Source organism: Poecilia reticulata, linkage group LG16 (assembly GCF_000633615.1).
Source record: "Poecilia reticulata strain Guanapo linkage group LG16, Guppy_female_1.0+MT, whole genome shotgun sequence".
In the NCBI taxonomy this organism is placed as follows: domain Eukaryota; kingdom Metazoa; phylum Chordata; class Actinopteri; order Cyprinodontiformes; family Poeciliidae; genus Poecilia; species Poecilia reticulata.
In genome coordinates this window covers 2534571-2553580 of record NC_024346.1, presented here as the reverse complement: position 1 = coordinate 2553580, position 19010 = coordinate 2534571, and the positions used below count along the sequence as shown (strand labels likewise).

General features: G+C 39.2%; 2 protein-coding genes across 2 annotated transcripts; one reads left to right on the top strand and one right to left on the bottom strand.

Annotated features, from left to right (window-relative positions):
- Window positions 1-3284: 3284 nt before the first annotated feature.
- On the bottom strand, window positions 3285-11665 carry pbx2 (pre-B-cell leukemia homeobox 2). Its single transcript, XM_008430785.2, has 8 exons — window positions 11334-11665; window positions 10016-10089; window positions 7311-7555; window positions 6698-6888; window positions 6063-6198; window positions 5094-5235; window positions 4888-4976; window positions 3285-4028 (listed from the first exon to the last, which is right to left on the bottom strand). Exons 1-8 carry the CDS (start codon window positions 11573-11575, stop codon window positions 3948-3950), a joined length of 1200 nt encoding a protein of 399 aa, XP_008429007.1. The 5' UTR covers window positions 11576-11665; the 3' UTR covers window positions 3285-3947.
- A 1517-nt stretch (window positions 11666-13182) lies between these two features.
- LOC103477586 (uncharacterized) lies at window positions 13183-17042 on the top strand. The gene is made up of 5 exons (XM_008430784.2): window positions 13183-13712; window positions 14096-14530; window positions 14766-14931; window positions 15134-15381; window positions 15482-17042. Exons 2-5 carry the CDS (start codon window positions 14114-14116, stop codon window positions 15620-15622), a joined length of 972 nt encoding a protein of 323 aa, XP_008429006.1. The 5' UTR covers window positions 13183-13712; window positions 14096-14113; the 3' UTR covers window positions 15623-17042.
- Window positions 17043-19010: the final 1968 nt, after the last annotated feature.

The following is a 19010-nucleotide window of genomic DNA, read 5'->3' as shown; positions in this document are numbered from 1 at the left end:
GTCACTGGGGTGCACGCGTGCCATTTGCACCCACTGTCTCGTGCTGTCGCGCCGCCATTGTTTGATGTTCCCCTTTGATGATGCGGAGGATCGCCGTGGGAAACACAGAGGAGGTGATTATGCACGCGTGACTCCTGTTTTAAATTCATCATTTGAAGCCCCCCTTCCTTCCCTAACCGGTGAGCCTGGCACTTCTTTGCAGATGCAGATTGACGTTCAAACACGTGGAGTCCGACACATTGTAATTACACGCGTCACCACGCACAGATACCCAATTTCTATACTGCGTTTAATAAACTTATTGTATGAATGTAACACTGGGGAAGAACCCGGATTGTGACAGTTTCATTTGAGGGTGTAAGATGTTTATGTGTCCCCTTTTGCCCCAGCGTATAGCCGGTCGCTGAGCAATTATAAAAACAAGCAAAAACTAATTTCAACTGAATTAGACAAAAAGTCATTACAAAATAAAACCAGTAAACTGTTTACTCCTGTCTGTCAGCTTTGATAGAACCAACCGAGCCCCTTCAGGGGTCAGAGGTCAAAGCTGTGTTTCAACCTGGGCTTTTCTGCTTGAACAGATTTGAACTTTTATTGTGCAGAATATCTGACTAACTTCATGTATTTTGATCCTTATTTCACAGTGTTTCATTGTTTTATGTTTTAATTTTAGTGTTTTTATTTATGATGTATGGCTTGTATAGAGTTTTAGTCCACTATTTTTGTTTTAAATATGTTCGAGACGTAAACTTTGATTTCCATTGTTGCCATGTTCTGCCTGCAGGACGCCAACCAGAGATCAATAAAGAAATTGTATGTACCTGATTACTAACGGCTGTCCACAGGAAAATTGCTCAACATTTTAATTAAAGATCCACGAAGCTCCTTCAATCTGCTGCTGAGAGAATCAGCTTATCTGACCTCAGTGACCAAAACTCAGCAACAAAAAGTTTTATAAACTTTCTATAAAGGTAAGCTCAACTTAATCGATTTAGAAAATGTCCATTTTGGATCCAAACTGCAGGTTTCACATGAATCTTCTCCCTGTTTTAGCAAAGCTGGTGTCCAGATGTTGCAAGGTGTTGCCACATTGACTCTTTCTCTTAGTCATGCAGATTAAAATCTTTTTATTTTCCCCAGTCAGGATCAGAAAGAGGAACCAAAAATAAAAACTTGAGAGATAAACGTGAAAGTGTTTCAAAACTGAGATGGAAATCTACCAGGAAGACGAATCAACATTTTAAATCAACACATCACTGCTTCAGTCATTAAATGAGCTAATCTAAGATAATCTACCACTGCTGTTACATTTAGCTACTGCTGTAAAGCTGATCAAACGCAGCGATCACTTATCAATAATCATAAAATAAACATAAAGTCTAAAAATATAAAACTGTAATGAACTGAATGTTCTGTTCTTTGTGTGGGAAATGTTTGAGTGTTTCTGGAGTTGAATCTCGATCATTTACTGTCATTGTTGACAGTCAGTTGCTATAACAACAGGTCTGTGTGTAGCGTGGCCAACAGAGAGAGCGAGAAAAACGAATATGAGTAGTTTTGAGGTGTTTTCTGCTATATTTTCCCTAAATCAATAAGAGCCACATATCCAGGTTTCATTTAGTTAACTGGATTGTTCTACTGTCAATCAGTCGCTTACCTTGCATATGCCTGGGGCCGGCTCTGACTGTGTCACCACCTTCAGGAAGGAAGTTGTGTGAATATGATGAAATGATTGTCGTCCTTGCAGTCCCAGCGCCCATAGCCCTCCATCTTCAGTTCCTCAACATGAATGTCGTCGGCTTCCAAAGACACGCTGAAAACGGAAACGTCTTCCTGGTCCAAGCGCCAAACAGAGTCGTCTGTCATGTAGGTCCAACATCTTCACCAGACATTCAGCACTGATCCTGTCATCAAACCAGCATATTCAGTGGCTGCTGAACACAGGGCGACTCTAGAGGAGGAGTCGTGCGCAATAACCTGCTTTATGGAGTCATTTCATTCACTGACGATCCACCCCATGCATGCTGTGCTCCAGCTGGGGTGACAGATGTTTGTCACTACCTGCCACTCATCAGCCAGCAAGTGTTCCTTGGTCTTCATGTTTCTGATTAATCTCCATTTTATCAGCAGCAACAAAGCATCCGCTGCTGCATGAATTGAAAATAAATAAATGCAAACTGATGTGAAAGAGATTTTTTTTCCCCACACCATCAGTTTATGTCTGCAGTCGATGATTTACAGCGCTCTGCAGGCAAAATGGCAACAGCAAAAGTTTGGAGGAAAAACAACAATCAATATATCTATGTATATTTTTAATTTTGTGTTCTGTTGAGTTTTTGTTACCCAATTGATGCAAACATAATAACACTGGTTAATTTTTAGGTACGGAACTCAAAAAGTATGGAAGAAAAACTAAAACTGAATCTCAAAATTCCAAAAGTCGAACATTTTCGACTTTTCGTCATTTGCCACAACCAACTGGAGGTTTGAGAAGACAGAGCAGACACACAAAACTGATTAAATGATGCAGGATTATTTTCGATGCTCATTAAAAGTAAAAGGTTAATACCAGAAGAGGGAGAACGTTGTGATACCTTCTAGCAGGAAGATGTCACAACCAACAGTAACGCCAGACCAGATGTAGTTTCTACGCAGAGAAAAATGACAGAGTAAACAAAAAGTCTGAAATTCCACAAAATTTCTGAGTTCCATCTAGTCTCGCCACATGTCAATTAGCACAATGCCAACGTGGAAAGACCTTAACATAGACATTAGACAAAAACCTGCTGCAGCTCATCAGTAAAACACTTCAAACTGATGAAATGTCCACCATCCTAGATTTAAATTATTCACAATAAAGCACTAGGAGTCAACCTGCTAGTAAATATACCCAGGGTCTGACTGTGCAATGTTGTAAAAATAATAAAGCAGACAATGTTTCCAGAAATCAAAGCATTTTTAGCACAAACACCTCATGTGAAGTTAGAAGCCCAATGGCTTCCTTTTATTTAATTAAAGTTTTGTTTGAGCTTAACTGAACTCTTTTTTTTATCCGTTCTATTCAGCCATGCCGTCTTATTCAAACTGAATAAAACAGCACATCCAAAGTTTTCAGGATTAATCAAACTTCTTTAACAGATTTCCATAAGGTGTGACTGCTTGAAAGCAAAATTCATGTTGTCCTAAGGCTTTTTGCTCTTGTGAAAACGTGCCTTCATGTCCTCTGAGTTATCTTTTTCAAATCTGACCACAAGGTCTGCACAAAGGGTGAGCGGCTCAGCAGCTGCTTGTGAATACAGAGTCTTTATTGTAAAAGAGGTAGAGAGAATACAGGTGTTTCACTGTACAGAAAAAAGACAGCACTGTTTTTACTCAGTCAAACCAATAATATGGATTCAGACACGCCTCATTCATTTACAGGGACAGGCCAGTAAAAAAGAGAAAAGGAGGAACGAAACAACACGAAACAGAGAAACAAACACACAAATCTTTGGATTTTTCTCTATTGCCCTCTCATTCAGTAAATGCACTCCCTTTCTGAGCCGCTAGAACCAAAACACTTGTTAAACTAATAATACAGGCAATAATAATATTAATAAAAATGATATAGTGTGCTAAAAACAAAAGATAATGCGATCCCACCTCTCACATCTTCCCCACCACAAATACATTTTAGTAACAAGTGGAAAACAAACCCTACGAGCCCCGATGATAAAACCCAAACCTGCATGCACTCAACACACACTCACTCTACCGTCTGTGCACTCAGCTAATCATACAAACATAATGATGACCTACGCTGGGCGGCTTTCCAAACAAAACAAAACATTTAAAATAACCAAACATTATACAAAAACAACTGCAGCCAAGTGGGAAGGGTGATATCATTCTGTCTGTCTTTTCCCTCGTCAATCTTTCTGTCGTTCTGTGCCGGCGGGGCGGGGCCATCAGTCGGAGTTATCCGAGTGGTCGGTGCGGGGCGAAGTGCCAGAAGGGGGCGAGGCCCGACCCTGCCAGTTTCCGTTAGCCTGAGGGGTCCAAACAGACAAAATCAACATCAACACACTGCATCGTGCAACAAAAATGTAGTATACTGAAAATCAATCTATGAATTTGCATATAATCTCTTTTTCCTCCATTTCTTGTTGGGTTCAAAGCTCCCACCTTTCAAAACAAAGGAACCTGCAACATTTTTTTACTCTCTGGTCAATTGGTTTTATTTTAGAAAGAAAATAAAATTCTACAGGTCGGACATTTAAAACATTGTATTTAGAAACTGGTGTTACTTAATAAACCCTGATTGGTCTAACTGGCCTATAAACATTAATGCATGTCTGGTGTGAAGGACTTTGGATAATGTCAACATCTGCCATTTTCTTTTCTTTTCTTCATTTTGTGACACTAAGCAAAAGGTAAAGATAACAAACTCTGGATGTTTTCATCTGCTTTCTCAAAACTACTACCCAGATGATTTTACCTGAAACAAAACCCAGAAACAACTATGTTTCTGTAGGAACTATAGGTATGGAAACAGCTGCAAAGTGGCACATTTGACAAGATCTGAGGTACTTTTTGAGAATATTTTCAAATATTAACATCAGATCAGTTTCTTATGCCCTCCATGTCCAATTCTGATCCCAAAACTCAACAGAAAATGATATTTCTCTCCCATTCCATCTAAATGTATGAAGCAGCAGCTCACACATGCATGTCTGTTCAGGAATGTATCTTTATCGCCCTCTAGTGACGGGTTGATGGACAACAACATCGATCTGAGTAACAACATGAAGCTTCGCCTTGAGAGAGATGTCTGCATGCAACTTTACTGCTTTTGATCTTTAAATGATTTACTAGCAAATCACAAAATAAAGACACGATCTGCAGCACCTGCATCTGGTAGGTGGACTGCTCGCCGTTCACAGATGGAACCCCGAGGAACATGTCCGCTGAGCCCGACAGGGAGAACGACCCCGACCCTGAAAAAGAAGAAAAAATCTTTAGTTTTCATCCACAGCATTAAAACTTTTGGTTTTTTCTGTGTAGGAAGCTCGATGGCCTCTAGGGTTCCAGCGGAAGCCTTCGTCGTCTCGTACCTGTGGAGTTTGGAGTGTGCGGAGAATCGTCTCCCTGCCTGGCTCCTAAAGCCGTCTTCATGGCGTACAGGTTGGCCTCCTCTTGGAACTTGCCTATGTTTTTCTTGTAGCGGATTCGTTTGTTGCCAAACCAGTTGGAGACCTGGGAAAAAATGATTGAAAAAATAACACCCAAATTATAGTTTTCTTACAAATGCAAATACAAAACATGTGGTTTCAGCTCTGAGTGTTGAATAACAGATTTGGTAATCATTTCAATTCAACTCCTGCCAGAACGTCACACAGCTCTTGTATCAGCACCATTATAATCGTCATTATAATCTCATGAAAACCAAAGAAATAAAGAATCATCCCATTATTTCATCTCAATGAATGAATAGAATCCTGTTTGCAAGACCTCACTAGAGGAAAGGGATGTGCAACGTCTGACAAATCTTATTTCACCCACTTTCAACATAATTTCCTGTTAAGTTTGGAAAATTCAGGCATTTATTAGAAAGTTATAGCAGATTTATTCTCCAAATAAATAAAAAATGTAGTTCAGCAGACTCCTCTGTGAACGTTCACTTTACTTAAGGTGTTTAAGATAAAATAAAGGAGAAAGGTCAGAAACATCAGCTGTGAGCTCATCTTGACATTTATCACCTCAATCTTTCTGTTGCAAATGTCTGACTTTAAATACAAATATAAAAGTTACAAATTTCTGACTATAAAATGTCAGAGAAACGTTTTGTTTAACATCATAAATTTAAACTTTTAATAATAAAATAAATGCTCATTTGCTTCTTGTAAATACGCAACTTTTCAACACAAAAAAATATCCAAATTTTTCTTGTAAATATGTGAAATCATCTCAGTATATCAGAAATGTTTGGTGTAAATTTACTTTCCAATTTTTAAAAATATATTTCATCTAATTGTCCGTCACATCCTGCCAGCTCGTCTCGTTCCGTGCGGACAGCGGCTGACCTGAGAGACGGTGATTCCACACTGTTTGGCAAGTTCCTCTTTGGCTTCTTCGCTGGGGTAAGGATTGGAGAGGTGGGAGTAGAAATACTCGTTGAGGACCTCTGTGGCCTGTTTGCTGAAGTTGCGCCTCTTACGCCTGAGGAGAGAGAAACATGTTGAGCGCTAAGGGATTAACAACTGAAGAAATTAAAAAATAAAAATCTAACAGCGCAAATACCATTCAAGCCATCTTTGACTGTGAAAAACACATATTTTATACAAAAGCTGACAATAAATGCATGGAATATATCAGAAAAAGAGAGATGGATACAACAAAATGGTACATCATTCCTAATCTGGAAAAGACTTAAAATTTCTAATTTTTCCCGTCTGCACATGTCAAAGACCTCTTTACACATTTGTTACAAACCCTTTTAAGTTAGACTTGGAAACTCTTGTGGCTTAGATTTTGTATCATCTAAGCCACAATGAGAAGCAGTCAGAGCCAAGTTAGCAAGCAGGTGTGCAGTGAGGTGAGACCACTGTGAAAGATAACAGCAACATCTGGCTGCTTGAACATTAAGTATAAAGAAAAGACGGAGAATCAGGAGCGTTGTACAGTGGACACCGAAAGAAAATGGCCACAAACTGCTCACCTGGCGTCCAGGAAGCGGGACCTCAGGATCATGACGGCCTCACACGTGCTCTGCTTGAGCTGGGTCTGGATGGAGCTGAACTTGCGGTGGATGATGGCCACCATGCGCTCGATCTCCCGCGGAGTCACGGGCCGCGTGCGCGACTGCTCCCTCAGCAGGTTCATGACGTGAGTGGTGAATTCAGTGCATGCCTGAGTAAAGTTGACATTTGAGAAAAACAAAAGGAAGGGATTAAATCTATACTGGAGTTCTCAACAATGTATCTGTATTGATTTTGAGGGAAAGGAAACCCTGAAAAGCTTTTTAAGACAAGGAGTTCTGAGGAAAGCTTAATTAAATAACTTGACATATGCAAAAAAACTAAAATAGAATATTAAACAGCTGTGGAAAAATCTATTTAAGAAGGTTAACATTCCTAAATGTTGTGTCAAATGGATTCCACTCAGCTGTGGAACTCATAATTACAAGAGTAAAAACAACTCCCCCCCCTGTCCACCCACTCTAAAGAGGTATTTTCTGCGAATGCGTGGCCTAACATGCCAAAGGATTTACACTCCTGGAGGGCAGCGTCAGAACAGGCAAGCGTGTACAGGCAATGTCAGCGACACGGTACCTGCTCATACTTCTCCAGCTCAGTGTGGTAGATACTGCGAATCTGGCTCAACTTGCTTTTGTAGTCGGAGTGCTCGAGCGAGCTGTCGGGCGACATCCCTCCGGAGCTGGTGGCGGCGGACACGGCGGCGGCGGCCCCGCCTCCTTTCTCCGGCCCGGCGACGCCCTCCGCCAGCAGCATGTTGTCCAAACGCACCAGCTGAGGATCCTGAGGCTCCTCCTCCTGGGTGTTCCTCATAGACAGGCCTGCCGGTTAGAACATGTTTGTGTTTTAACTCCCACTAAAATCAAACATTTCATGGCACACTCCTACTAAAAAACACAGAACCTTGTGGTACTCCACCAGTAACCCTGGAACATGAACAGACTGGAATCTGTTGGACCAATCAGATCTAAACCCCACTTGATTAGCGACTATTTTCTCCTGGAAACAGAAACAAGTCATCTTAATCGAGAAATGGTTTCCTAAGGAAAGGTTAAGAGACTTTAAAGTCTGATATGTCTCCATTTAGCTTAATTATGGCTAAATACAGGGCGGTAATCTAAGGGAACACTTTTGTGAATAATTTGGAGGGGATGGGGTCCAACATGCAAGAGGAAGGTTTTCATCTAACAAGGTTTCTGTAATAAACTGCAAGAGGAGAGATTTGATTTGGCCTCCTGAAACTGAAACAGTCATGAGAAATATAATGTTTGCATTTTTTAAATATGTAACTCAAAATGCAGAAGCTAAACTGAATATTTAGGATAAAAACTGGACTAAATAATTCCAATGAATTTCCAGCCATCGCCACACTCTTGCTTTATTAATTTTTAAGATCTAAATACAAACATTTAATATCAATATATAAAACAGATTGTAAATTAAATGTTCTAAAGCAGGGAACAAAACTTCAAATACTGCTGCTTATTTTAGTAGAGTATAGTTTTACTTGCATGACTCAAGTCATCTGTTATGCAACTTGGTGCTTATTTTATTCACTATGGTCAATTTCACAGCAAATTAAACAAAATAAACATTTTAAGGCTGTTAACTTCACTACTTCTTTGAATTTAATTTTATATTAATCGATTTATTTACATTCAGAATTAATATTATACTACAGGAATAGAAATACTGCCCAGAAACACAGCTGTTTATTAATTCACCCTACCTCCCCCGTACTTATTCAGACAAGGAAGGAACTAAAAAACATGGGCCAAACTTTTCCATTCTGGTCATATCTGCATCTGAACCCGCTCTTATACTTCACACGATCAGTTCACTCAGAAAGCAACAAACCGCAACTCAAAGATAAAACACCATCCTGCTTAGAGATCTCATAACCATCAGTGTTTGCATCACAATCACAAGACTGTTTGCACACACTATTTGGTAAGCAATAACATTTCAGAGTCCATCCATCAAAATCCTGTACACTAATAACATATTTCACCACCAGGATAGACTTTATTTCAACAACTGATGTAGATTTAAATGACCAAGATAAACACAGCTCCAGGAAAATGCCGGGCACAACGTAGGTTATGTTAAATCAATATCATTGCAATATGTAACAGTAATATAACAATTTTATGTTTTATGTTGGTTAAAACACTTTGCAGTTTGTTCTCTTTGTACAAACAGCTGGAGTCTAGCCATAATTGCCTGCTTGGAAATGGGTTTATACAAAAAAAAAAAAAAAACTCTCCCACAAAAGTTCATTGCTACCTATTTTGGTCTGACATGGGCTACAATTCTCAGATATTTCTAACGAGTCAACTGACTGAAACGGTGCATCCCAATATTTTGTCTCTGCTTTTTCAAATAAGCATTTCGGAGTTGTGTCAGCCTTTAGATTTAATGGAGTTGATTTTTTTTTCATAATTTGAACACAACTAATCCATTGATAGTGGAGTAAAAAATTATATATACATCTGCAAAACTTTTCCTTAAAGGTGAGCGCTGAGTGACTGTTGTAAGTGTAAATGGTACAGGTGTTTACCCACAAATCTAAACATAAATGCCAATAAATTATGCTGATTTGTTTCAGTGCTCTGCTTCTATTATTTAGGAATGAATCTGCGCCTTAATACAGGTCGCATCTAACAATTGCTCCTACAATTATGCATTACACAAACAACAGCTTGGTAACTTAATTTCTATCAGCATTTTATTAAAAAAAGAACAAATATTATTTTTGAATTGGGCATATTTTCAGAACTATGCTGCTTTCTGACAACAGTAGGAAAGAGAGCAGCTTTATTGGGCAACATGACGAAATTAAAGATCTGATCATTTGAGCAAATGTGAAAATTAACAAATGTAAATAAGGTGGTAAACCCTGAGGTGAAAAAGCTGCACAATAATCAATATGCTAACTGACACAATATATATGTTTGCTTCAGTCCATCAATCTATTACTAACTACTGAGTTTATTTGTTTCAGTGCTGTGGTCAAGAGTAGGCTACAAGTTAAACAATGTGACCAAAACAACAGCTAGATGGAGAGCGTTTATTGCAACTACTGACACAAATCTAAATAAAAAAGAGCAACTTTTGTCTGTATCCTCACACAAGCATTGTGTTTTGATCATATTATTGGTTTGTGATGACACCATATCAACGAGGGCTGCTGATGGCTCCAGTTGCACAGCACCACAGATCAACACCATGTTCTTGGTGACAGACAGCATTTATTAACCCTGTGTGTGTAAATAACCTACCCGTTTTTTCCTTGATCTCGCAAAGAACGCTGAACAATGCGGGCTTCATTCGGTGACAGTTTAGTGCGTGTTTCCTGTGGGGCACGAAGGAAACATCATGACTTGTTGGAAGTACAGAGAGCAATAAAAAATGCTGACAGCATGAAAACCTAGGGGGAAATAAATTAAAGTTCTACAGCGACGTTTAGCAAGTTAGCAACCGTTAGCTTTAAGATAACTTTAAGATACCTGAAACAGACAAGAAAAGATATACATGTGACCTCACTGAACATTGTAGTCAATATGTCTCCCCCGTTTTGATGTGGTGTAGTAAAATGTAACGCATTCTTATAAAGAAATGCATTTTCTTCAGGTTAAAAGGTGTCAGCTGCTGCTCTTAGCTTTAGCAAGTTAGCCTCGATTAGCGCAGGCTAAACGCCGAAGTTGGCTTATGATTCGGCACAACGGTTAATACCTTTAATTATATACATTCAACCGATCTATCTTAAATCATCAGAATTTAAGTAATTTTTTCTCTGAACTAACCACAGGTTATCCCAAACACCATTTTATTAATAAAAAAAATCTACTATGTGGACCACCTTAAGACATAATACAACTTAAAATGTACAGTAACTAAACAAGTAGTTCAACCTTGACTGATTCAGTCTACACTAGTTAAAGTCGTTCAAATACAGCTAAAGATCACTGAAACAATTGCTTTCCAAGTAAAAACAAAAATCATAAATCAATTATTCATTTATGAAAGCACAGATATTTTTTTACACGTCATTAACTTTGTTTTGATTAGGTTAGACCAGTTTAAATAGTATGTTTTTTAAATGGACTTGAAAGTAATCTGGTCTAAATGCCAAGAAAAACATTTAAGCAACTATTTTGCAATTGAATAAGTTCAAGAAATATTTCATTAGATACACAAGACTTTTAAGGGATCTTCATTCATAGTGGAAAAATCAATTTCGAAACAGAATCGTTCTAAATAAGCCCATTAAAGAAACTTCGAAACGGAAGCCAACTTCAGTCTTGAGAAGGTTAACAATGGCTGCGATCAACAATCGCTGCTTGAAGGAGATGTGTTTAAAAACTAACATCAAATAACAAAAAGTCTCATTTTACTCCGACATCATATGAGCGCCAGCATATCATAAAAAAAATCAGCTTTATTTTTATGAGAAGGCTAATTGTTTAGCTGCTGGCTAATCAATATAAACAATAGAGTGAAGTTCAGGAAAGTTTCCCAAAGCGTCACAGAGCCAAAACAAAACGCAGCCACGGTGTCGGTAACTTTCCAAATTAAACAATCAAAGCTGTCACTAACTTTGCTTGTGCCTCGTCCAAACTTTGGTCGGTGATGGTCATTATTTGCTGCAGTATGTCACCAATATCTCTGCGGGTTTCATGTCCGTTTTCTGTGCCCTCGAGGCCCGACTCGCCTCCGTCCGACCGGTGCTGGGAGGGTTGATGAACCGAGTTGAGCGCATGCATCCCGGGGTGGCCGCTCACGCCGAGTCCCCGGCCGTTGGATGGCCCATTGCCAGTCAGAGGCTGCTGTTGCAACATCTTTGGCGACGCACAGTGGCGACGACTGCTGCCCGACTGTGTTCTCACAGGCAACACGGCAACTACCCGAACCGAGGCATCTCACAGAGCAGGGTCCCCTAGCGACTGACAGCCAGAAGTGCAAAACAGGCAAATGCGTGGAGCCCCAGAGAGTGCACGTAGAAAAAATAAATGTAGACACAATATTTCGATTTTTGGAAATACATGTTATTATCATAAACAAGCTCTTTTGCATCAGAATTTCATATGCATGAAACTGTTGCAGAAGTCAATGTGACTAAAGATAAATGCATGTATGAGTTTTTCTAGATCTTGCTAATCCTGGAAATATTCTTTAAGTAATAGAAGGCTGTGGCTCTGAAGGTTCAGGTCAGAGTCCATCACTACACCTACATTTCTGGATTACTTGCTGGTTTCCAGCTGTAGTAACTGGAGCTGTGCGTTGACTCTGGATCATTCCTCTATAGGTCCAAAGGTAATAACTTTGGTTTTCTTTCTGTTCAGCTGGAGAAAGTAATGGCTCATCCACCTGGTAACATTGTGTGTATTGTCCACATAGTTACGATAGATAATCTTATTTCCTGTTATAACCTCAGCTAGTGGGAGCTTAAAGATATTAAATAAAAGGGGTCCTACCTTGGGGAACTCCATATGTGACTTATGGAGTTCCCATAAGTCAAATCTTCCTTAAGTAAGATTTGAACCAGCTGCGTATTGGACCGGAGAAGAGTTGAGTACCAACCCAACTCTTGGTACTTTTTACTTTTTGTTTTGAAAGAGAGCAGAAGTTTTGAGTACAAGCATTATAAGTTTTGACAACAAAGCCATGAAGTCCTGCTTTCAGACTAAAAATGTGCTCTCTACTTAGGGCAGAAAAATTCCCCATATACAATCACACAACTCCTGGTTCTATGCCAAACAGACTTCTTTAAAGAAGTTGCAGCCAATGCTCCAGAATAGGCAAATTCAATTATTTATGTTTCTTTTTCTTAGCTTCCTTTGTGACGATACAGTCAGATGCCATTGCTGAACAAACATTAAAAGTGATCCATAGAAGGCTCCATCCTTAATTAGACTCCTGATGTTGCTGTATTTCAGTGAACACTAACATCCACAAAAGTTGGATATTTAAAATGTATTATTGTAAGTTTACAAGTAAGAGAATTACCAAATATTTAAATGTATATAATCACATTGGGTCCAGATAATTTCAATTTGGGAAACTTTGCTCTAAACAATTACTGAGGTCATTGACCTCCATTTTTATTTTTCATTCTGGCACTTGTGGAGCTCCGTACAAGTGCAAAACAGCATGTGACAAATATGACAACAGCATTTTTTTTATCTGGTGGAGAAATTCTGCTGAGACCACAGCAACAAGTTTCATAGAGGAGAAATGTTTGTTTGTGTATGACTGAGCAGTATAATGCTTAAACAAGTAAAAAAAAAAAAAAGGACGAGATAAAAAAAAATTTGACTCAATAACCTGGAAACTACTTGCTTTCTTGTTAAAGTAAAGATTGAAATCGGACTACGAACGGATGAAGCCTAATTTGTCTTTTGTGAAACAACAATCTGACTTAAGACGGCTCGCTTCTCTACTTCTCGTTTTAGCTTCAAGTCAACAGGATGTGAGCCAAAACCACAACAGTGAAGCGCAGAAGAGCTGTACGTGTTTCAACAAGTTGCAATGGGGCCTGACACATTCAAATGCATAGCAGCTTAAGCAGCAGCTGCCTGCAGCTGCTCAGCATGCTCCTAGTTTAAGATCAGGTTGCAGACTCCTCTGTCTCAGAGTACACCTGGACCGAAGCAAGTGCATGACAGGAGCGATTTAGTTTGTTTTAGAGACGTAGTTCATGACAATCAGATGAGGCAAATGTGGGGCATGTAAATAGGGGTGGGCTGAGGCGAGAGGAACAGGAAGAATAGAGCGGAGAGACAGAAGACGGCAATACAGACAGAGAGAGGGAGAGCTTGTGGCGCTGGTATGTGAAATACTTCACAGCAGATTTCTTCTCCTTCTTGTCTACATAGAGATATTGACCAGACGAGGGACGAGGTAAAAAATGCTGTACCCCATCTGTGGTCACTTCAAGAGATGATGTTGTGAGGAGATAAAGTCCAAACGACAAAGGTAAGACCCGGTTTACTTAACTTGGAGTAAAAGTAATGTCTATGGGGGAATCTCAGGATTAAAGTCTTAAAAAGAAACTGTCTTCTTTACTAAAGTCTAACTAGTCCATATGAATCTTTTAACCACATTATACATGTTAGTTGTTTAAAAAAACAACAGAAGTGTAGATTTTGTAGTGCTGTTTAAAGAGGTGAGAACTTGCCAAACTGGTTTCTTAAGGAGGGACAAACAAAAAAATCTTCAAAAACAGTTTTCAAGCCAGTAAGCACCTGTCTGTTAACAGCGTACATGTCCTGTCTGCCGCCTAACCATCAGAAGAGGAACCGTTTTCTCTCTGTGTTGCGTCTATAACAAAGAATCTGCTTTGTGTTTCTTCCGCTCAGAGTTTGACAGACACAATAATGGAGAGCAACATTGAATTTTTTGTGGAGATGCTGAAACCCCTCTACATCACCGAGGACGGAGATACAACCACAGGAGAGGCAGCGAGCAGCTCAGATGCCATCTTGCAAAGCTGTGGTGAAGACTCTGCTCTCGAAAAGAAAGAGGAACACCCGGGGGAGGGCGAGAATAATGAAGCTGCACCGAGTAGTGAAACGCATTCAGAGGAGCTAAAGTTGGAAAAGCAGCAGAGCAACACGGAGGAGGAGGAGCATTCAGAGGTTGATAAACTGGAGGATAGTGAGAAGAGAGATGATGAACTAAACTTAGACCAAAACGAAAGTGAAGAGCAGACACAAGTTGGTGAGACAGAGGAGGAAAATTCCTCTGAGCAGCAACCTAAAGGGGACAAAAACCAAGATGAAGATGCAAAAAAGGTGGGTAAACTAAAACCTCTGAATCAATTAGTTGTTCAGAAGGTACAACATTCAGTCCAAGGAAAACACACACACACACACACACACACTCGTGGAAATTTGTAAGATTTATTTTGTTACACATCATGTGGGATTACGTAGGAGTGGAGTGGATTCCTTTGCTGTGCCAACAAACATTGTGTGCCACTCAGTCAGAAACCTCTCCGTCTCTCTCCACCTACCCGCCTCCTCTCAGGCTCACCGGTTAACCCCTGACTTCCCAGACTCGCTGTTTGAGCTGCTCTGCACCCTGCAGGAGGGCAGGCGGCTCAACGACCAGCGATGCTCCTTCAGGTTGGAGGGCGGGATCAGGAGGAGGAGGTGCCACTCGGAGCCCAACACCAGGAAACCGGCTAACAGAGGTGAGAGCGTGCTCATGAGGTTCCACTGAAACTGATGAAACTCATGCAGCTGTTTCAGCTGTTTCCATGACATGACTCTGACTCATTTTGATGGAGAAGAACAAAAACAACCACGAAACCTATGAGCAGGGTTTCAGTACTTTTATGTTTCTCCATCTTTGATGGTTAAAACTCCGCTGAATTGCTTCTTTTTTCTTTCCAGTGGTCTTTTCCTCCATGACTTCACTGCAGAAAGAGGAGTTTTTTGACTTGGTTGCCACTGCACAAGCTCGCCGGCTGGACGACCAGAGAGCACAGCTGGGAGGCTCTCTGGCCCCAAAACCAAAATGTAGAAGCTTTCGAGGCAGCTTAAAGCATCTGACTTTAGTGAAAAAACCTGAACCGGTTCCTGTCCCCAAAGATGTTCCTGCCCCTAAAGATGATCTGTATGATATGATTCTGACAACACAAGTAAGGAGGATTTGCTATAACGAGTGCTGTAATTTTTAAAAAGAAATAGTCGGTGTATGCACTTGTCAATTCTGATTCCTCCCTTTGCTGTAACCCACAGGCTCAGGGCCGACTGGAGGACCAGCGCAGCAGGGCCCCCGGCCCCATGGACGATGAAGACTTCTTCTCTCTCCTCCTGAAAGTGCAGGGCGGGCGAATGGATGAGCAGAGGACTGAACTGCCACGCCTGCTGAAAACCTGAGACAAAAAATAGAAACTGTGTCCAGCTGTGAGAGTCAATGAGTGTTTTAGCCTTTCTTTTTTTTTGCTTTGATTTCCTGTATGAGCAGGGCTTTCACAACCATAACTCCTCCTGAATGTTAGTCAGTGTTAAAGTTGTCAAGATTGTAGCAAAAACGCTAACGTTTGCGCAACAAAGCTTTTAATGTAACATTAGGAATTGTTTCCAATAAAGAAAAGTGCAGCAATACATAATTCAGCCTGTACTCTGAGGGACATTAAGGGTTACTTTCTAAAACTTGGAGGTTACTTATTGAAACCTAAAGGATATTTTTCAGAGTACAGTTAGTTTTTAGAGTGTAGACATGACTTTCCAAACCTTATAGGTTACTTGTTGGATCTTAGAGGTTAGTTTCTGGAAGTTGTGGTTACTCTCTGGAATTACCTCATAATTTCTGTGATATATATTTTACTTTCAGAAATCTGTACATTTCCTTTCTGTGAATTTCTGTGAATATACCATTTAAGTTTTGTAAAATAACTTATAAGACTTGGAAAGTAACCTCCAAGATCCAACAATGTAAGTTCAACTAAGTACCAAGTTGCAAGACTCATAACGCAGCATACTCCTTGAAAGTAATCTTAGTGTTTTGAAATATAATGTGAGTTTTGCAAAGTCAGATCATGAAAGCATTAGGTTCCAAAAGTCCCTGTAATAGTTCAAGGAAGTACCTTTTCAGTTGCAGAGCATAACTTTAAACTGTAGTAAGTGACCTACAGGTTCTAGAGAAAGTAACTTCTTCGTTGCTGAAAGTAACCTGTACGTTCTGGAAACTAACTACAATGTTCTGGAAAGTACCAGGTTACAGGATACCTCATAACACGGCTTGATCTCTGAAGGTACCCAGTTAGTTCAACAAAGTGATCTGTATGCTACATGAAAGCTATCTTTAAGTTCCAGTGTAAGCTTCAGAAACGTTTCCCCGCAATATAACTTACTACTAAAGTACCCTTTATGTGCTGGAATGACACCTTTGAGTTTGTGGTATAGAAATGTGTATATTTACCCCAAATTATCCAATTAGCCAGTTTGAGGATGTGCCATCTAATTGGAGAAAGTACAAAGACACAAAACTCCTGATAGTATAAGTGTTGCCCTCAAAAGTAACCTTTTGATTTGTAAGCTCCAGCAAGTCTTGGAAATGAAAGAGTTGTATTATATATTGCTACTAAAATGTTTACCATTTTTTTCTTGCAAATGTGATCAGAATAGACTAGCTTTTTTGGAATTTGAGGAGAAAGTATTTTGATCTCTAATGTTGTTGTTGTTGTTTTTTTACCAACAAGGTAAGATTGATGAGGAGATCCAAAAGTCATGCAGTGCTTAAGTGATATATGAAAGTTCTCTTCCAGAATAAAACAAATGTGCATCTGAGCCATTAGATTTGTTGATTTGTGAAATTTATTTCTCAAAATTACCATCAGAAGGAAGAAAGGATTAACTACATCCCTGGATTTCAGCAGAGGATAGTTTCTTCAGTAGCAGTGATGCCTGAAATTTGAGCAAAACAGAGAATAACACTTCGTTATGGAGAGGTGTTTAGTGGCGTGATGATTGTTGGTTATTATAGTAAAAACATATTAGATACTATTTAGCACGTGTTGTACTCTTGAGACAGAAAATCAAAACTGGGAAAAAATGTAAAATTATGAGCTTCCAGTCATAAATTGGAGTCAGAAATGGACTATCGTATTCATGTGTTGGGAAATTCCCCTTTAAGGCATTTTGGTGAAACTATGAAAAAAAAAAATCGACTGCTAAGTTTATTATTAACAGTAATTCCCTTGGGAAGGGAATATTTCCTGAGATCTATTCAAAAACATCCAGCTGCACATGAATTTAACCATTGCTGGTAGAACAACATGACTTATGGTGTTCCTCTTAAGGAACAAATAAGGCAAAGATAAGGATGTTAATATTTAACGAGCTAAATGGAGCACTTTTAGGTGTATTTTTCTAACCAACTTCCTGAATTTTATAGTTTGCTCCTGTAATGATAAAGAAATAAACGGCAAATACCGTGTTTCTTTCTACCTGTTACAAATATTAGGCTTAGTGAAAAATAATTACATTTTAGTATAGTTTATTAATCTAAATAGGCTGCCAAAGAAGTTTTACTGAAGTTAGCTGGTTTTTATTTTTGCTGTGCAGTATTTGGTGTTAAACAGAGCATGGTTGTGACTCATCACAAACTGATCAAACTGTTTAAGGCACAACATGCTTTTCAAAACGCTGCAGGCAATAATGAAGGCCACCTAATGTCAACACCTACTGGGGGTCTCATGGAAACTGGTGACCTTCTCTGCTCTGCTCTGCTCTGCACTGCGTCCTCTGAGCTCAGAGGAAACCTGTTTGAGGAAGTAGTTATCGGCCCACGCAGGGGGAGGTCAGAGGTGACGAGAGGATGCCGTGTCACTTCCTCAAACAGGAGATTTAGGACAAGATATCAGATCACTGACCACCACCTGCAATGCTTGCAGCAAAGAGAAAAAGGAGAAGAGCATGCAGCACATCTAAAGCTGCACATTTCAGCAAATATTATGAAACAGGAAAAGCTGATTAAGTTCCACTTTTAGGATGAATGTGCTAGAAAGTTCTCTTCCAAGAGTTGGGTGTGTATATTCAGCCAGTTTGTTCCTCATCAGGAGGATTAAAGGTCACTTGTCAAAGAAGAAATATCAGTCATGTCAACATGGGTTTTATTTAGATGTATTCATCTGACTTAGAAATCTCTTCATTCTGCAGATGTGTGTTTTATTTAGCTCACTATTTTTGTTTGTCATGAAAAATAGAGCTGCTCAAGATATCAAGATCAAAACTCTAAGCAGCTTAGCATATAAAACTGAATATAGAATATAAACCCTGTCTCAACTTGGTGCGGTTTAATAAACACAGTCAAACCTAAAACTATCCATATTTGTGTTTAAAGTAATGTTTAACTATTACTATTAGGTTTTCTTCTGACTTGAAGCATTATCTCTGTTTTGGAAAAGTCCAGCCAGAGTCTGACTTGAATCTCATAGAGGACTTGCAGAGATATAAAAATGAGGATAATGGCAAAATAATAATATAATATAATATAATATAATATAATATAATATAATATAATATAATATAATATAATATAATATAATATAATATAATATAATATAAAAATGAGAACACCTCAGATAACACAGCAAATAAAGCATGTCATATAGAAATATATTATTTATAGAAAGAGTCTTCCTGGAAACTTGTGATTGATCATGTGATTAGAAGCATCCAAGAAGATTCTGGAAAAAAAAAACCAGGACTTAACAGTAAACATAAACCAAGACGGACGGAACCAAGACAAAGTACTCAGCAT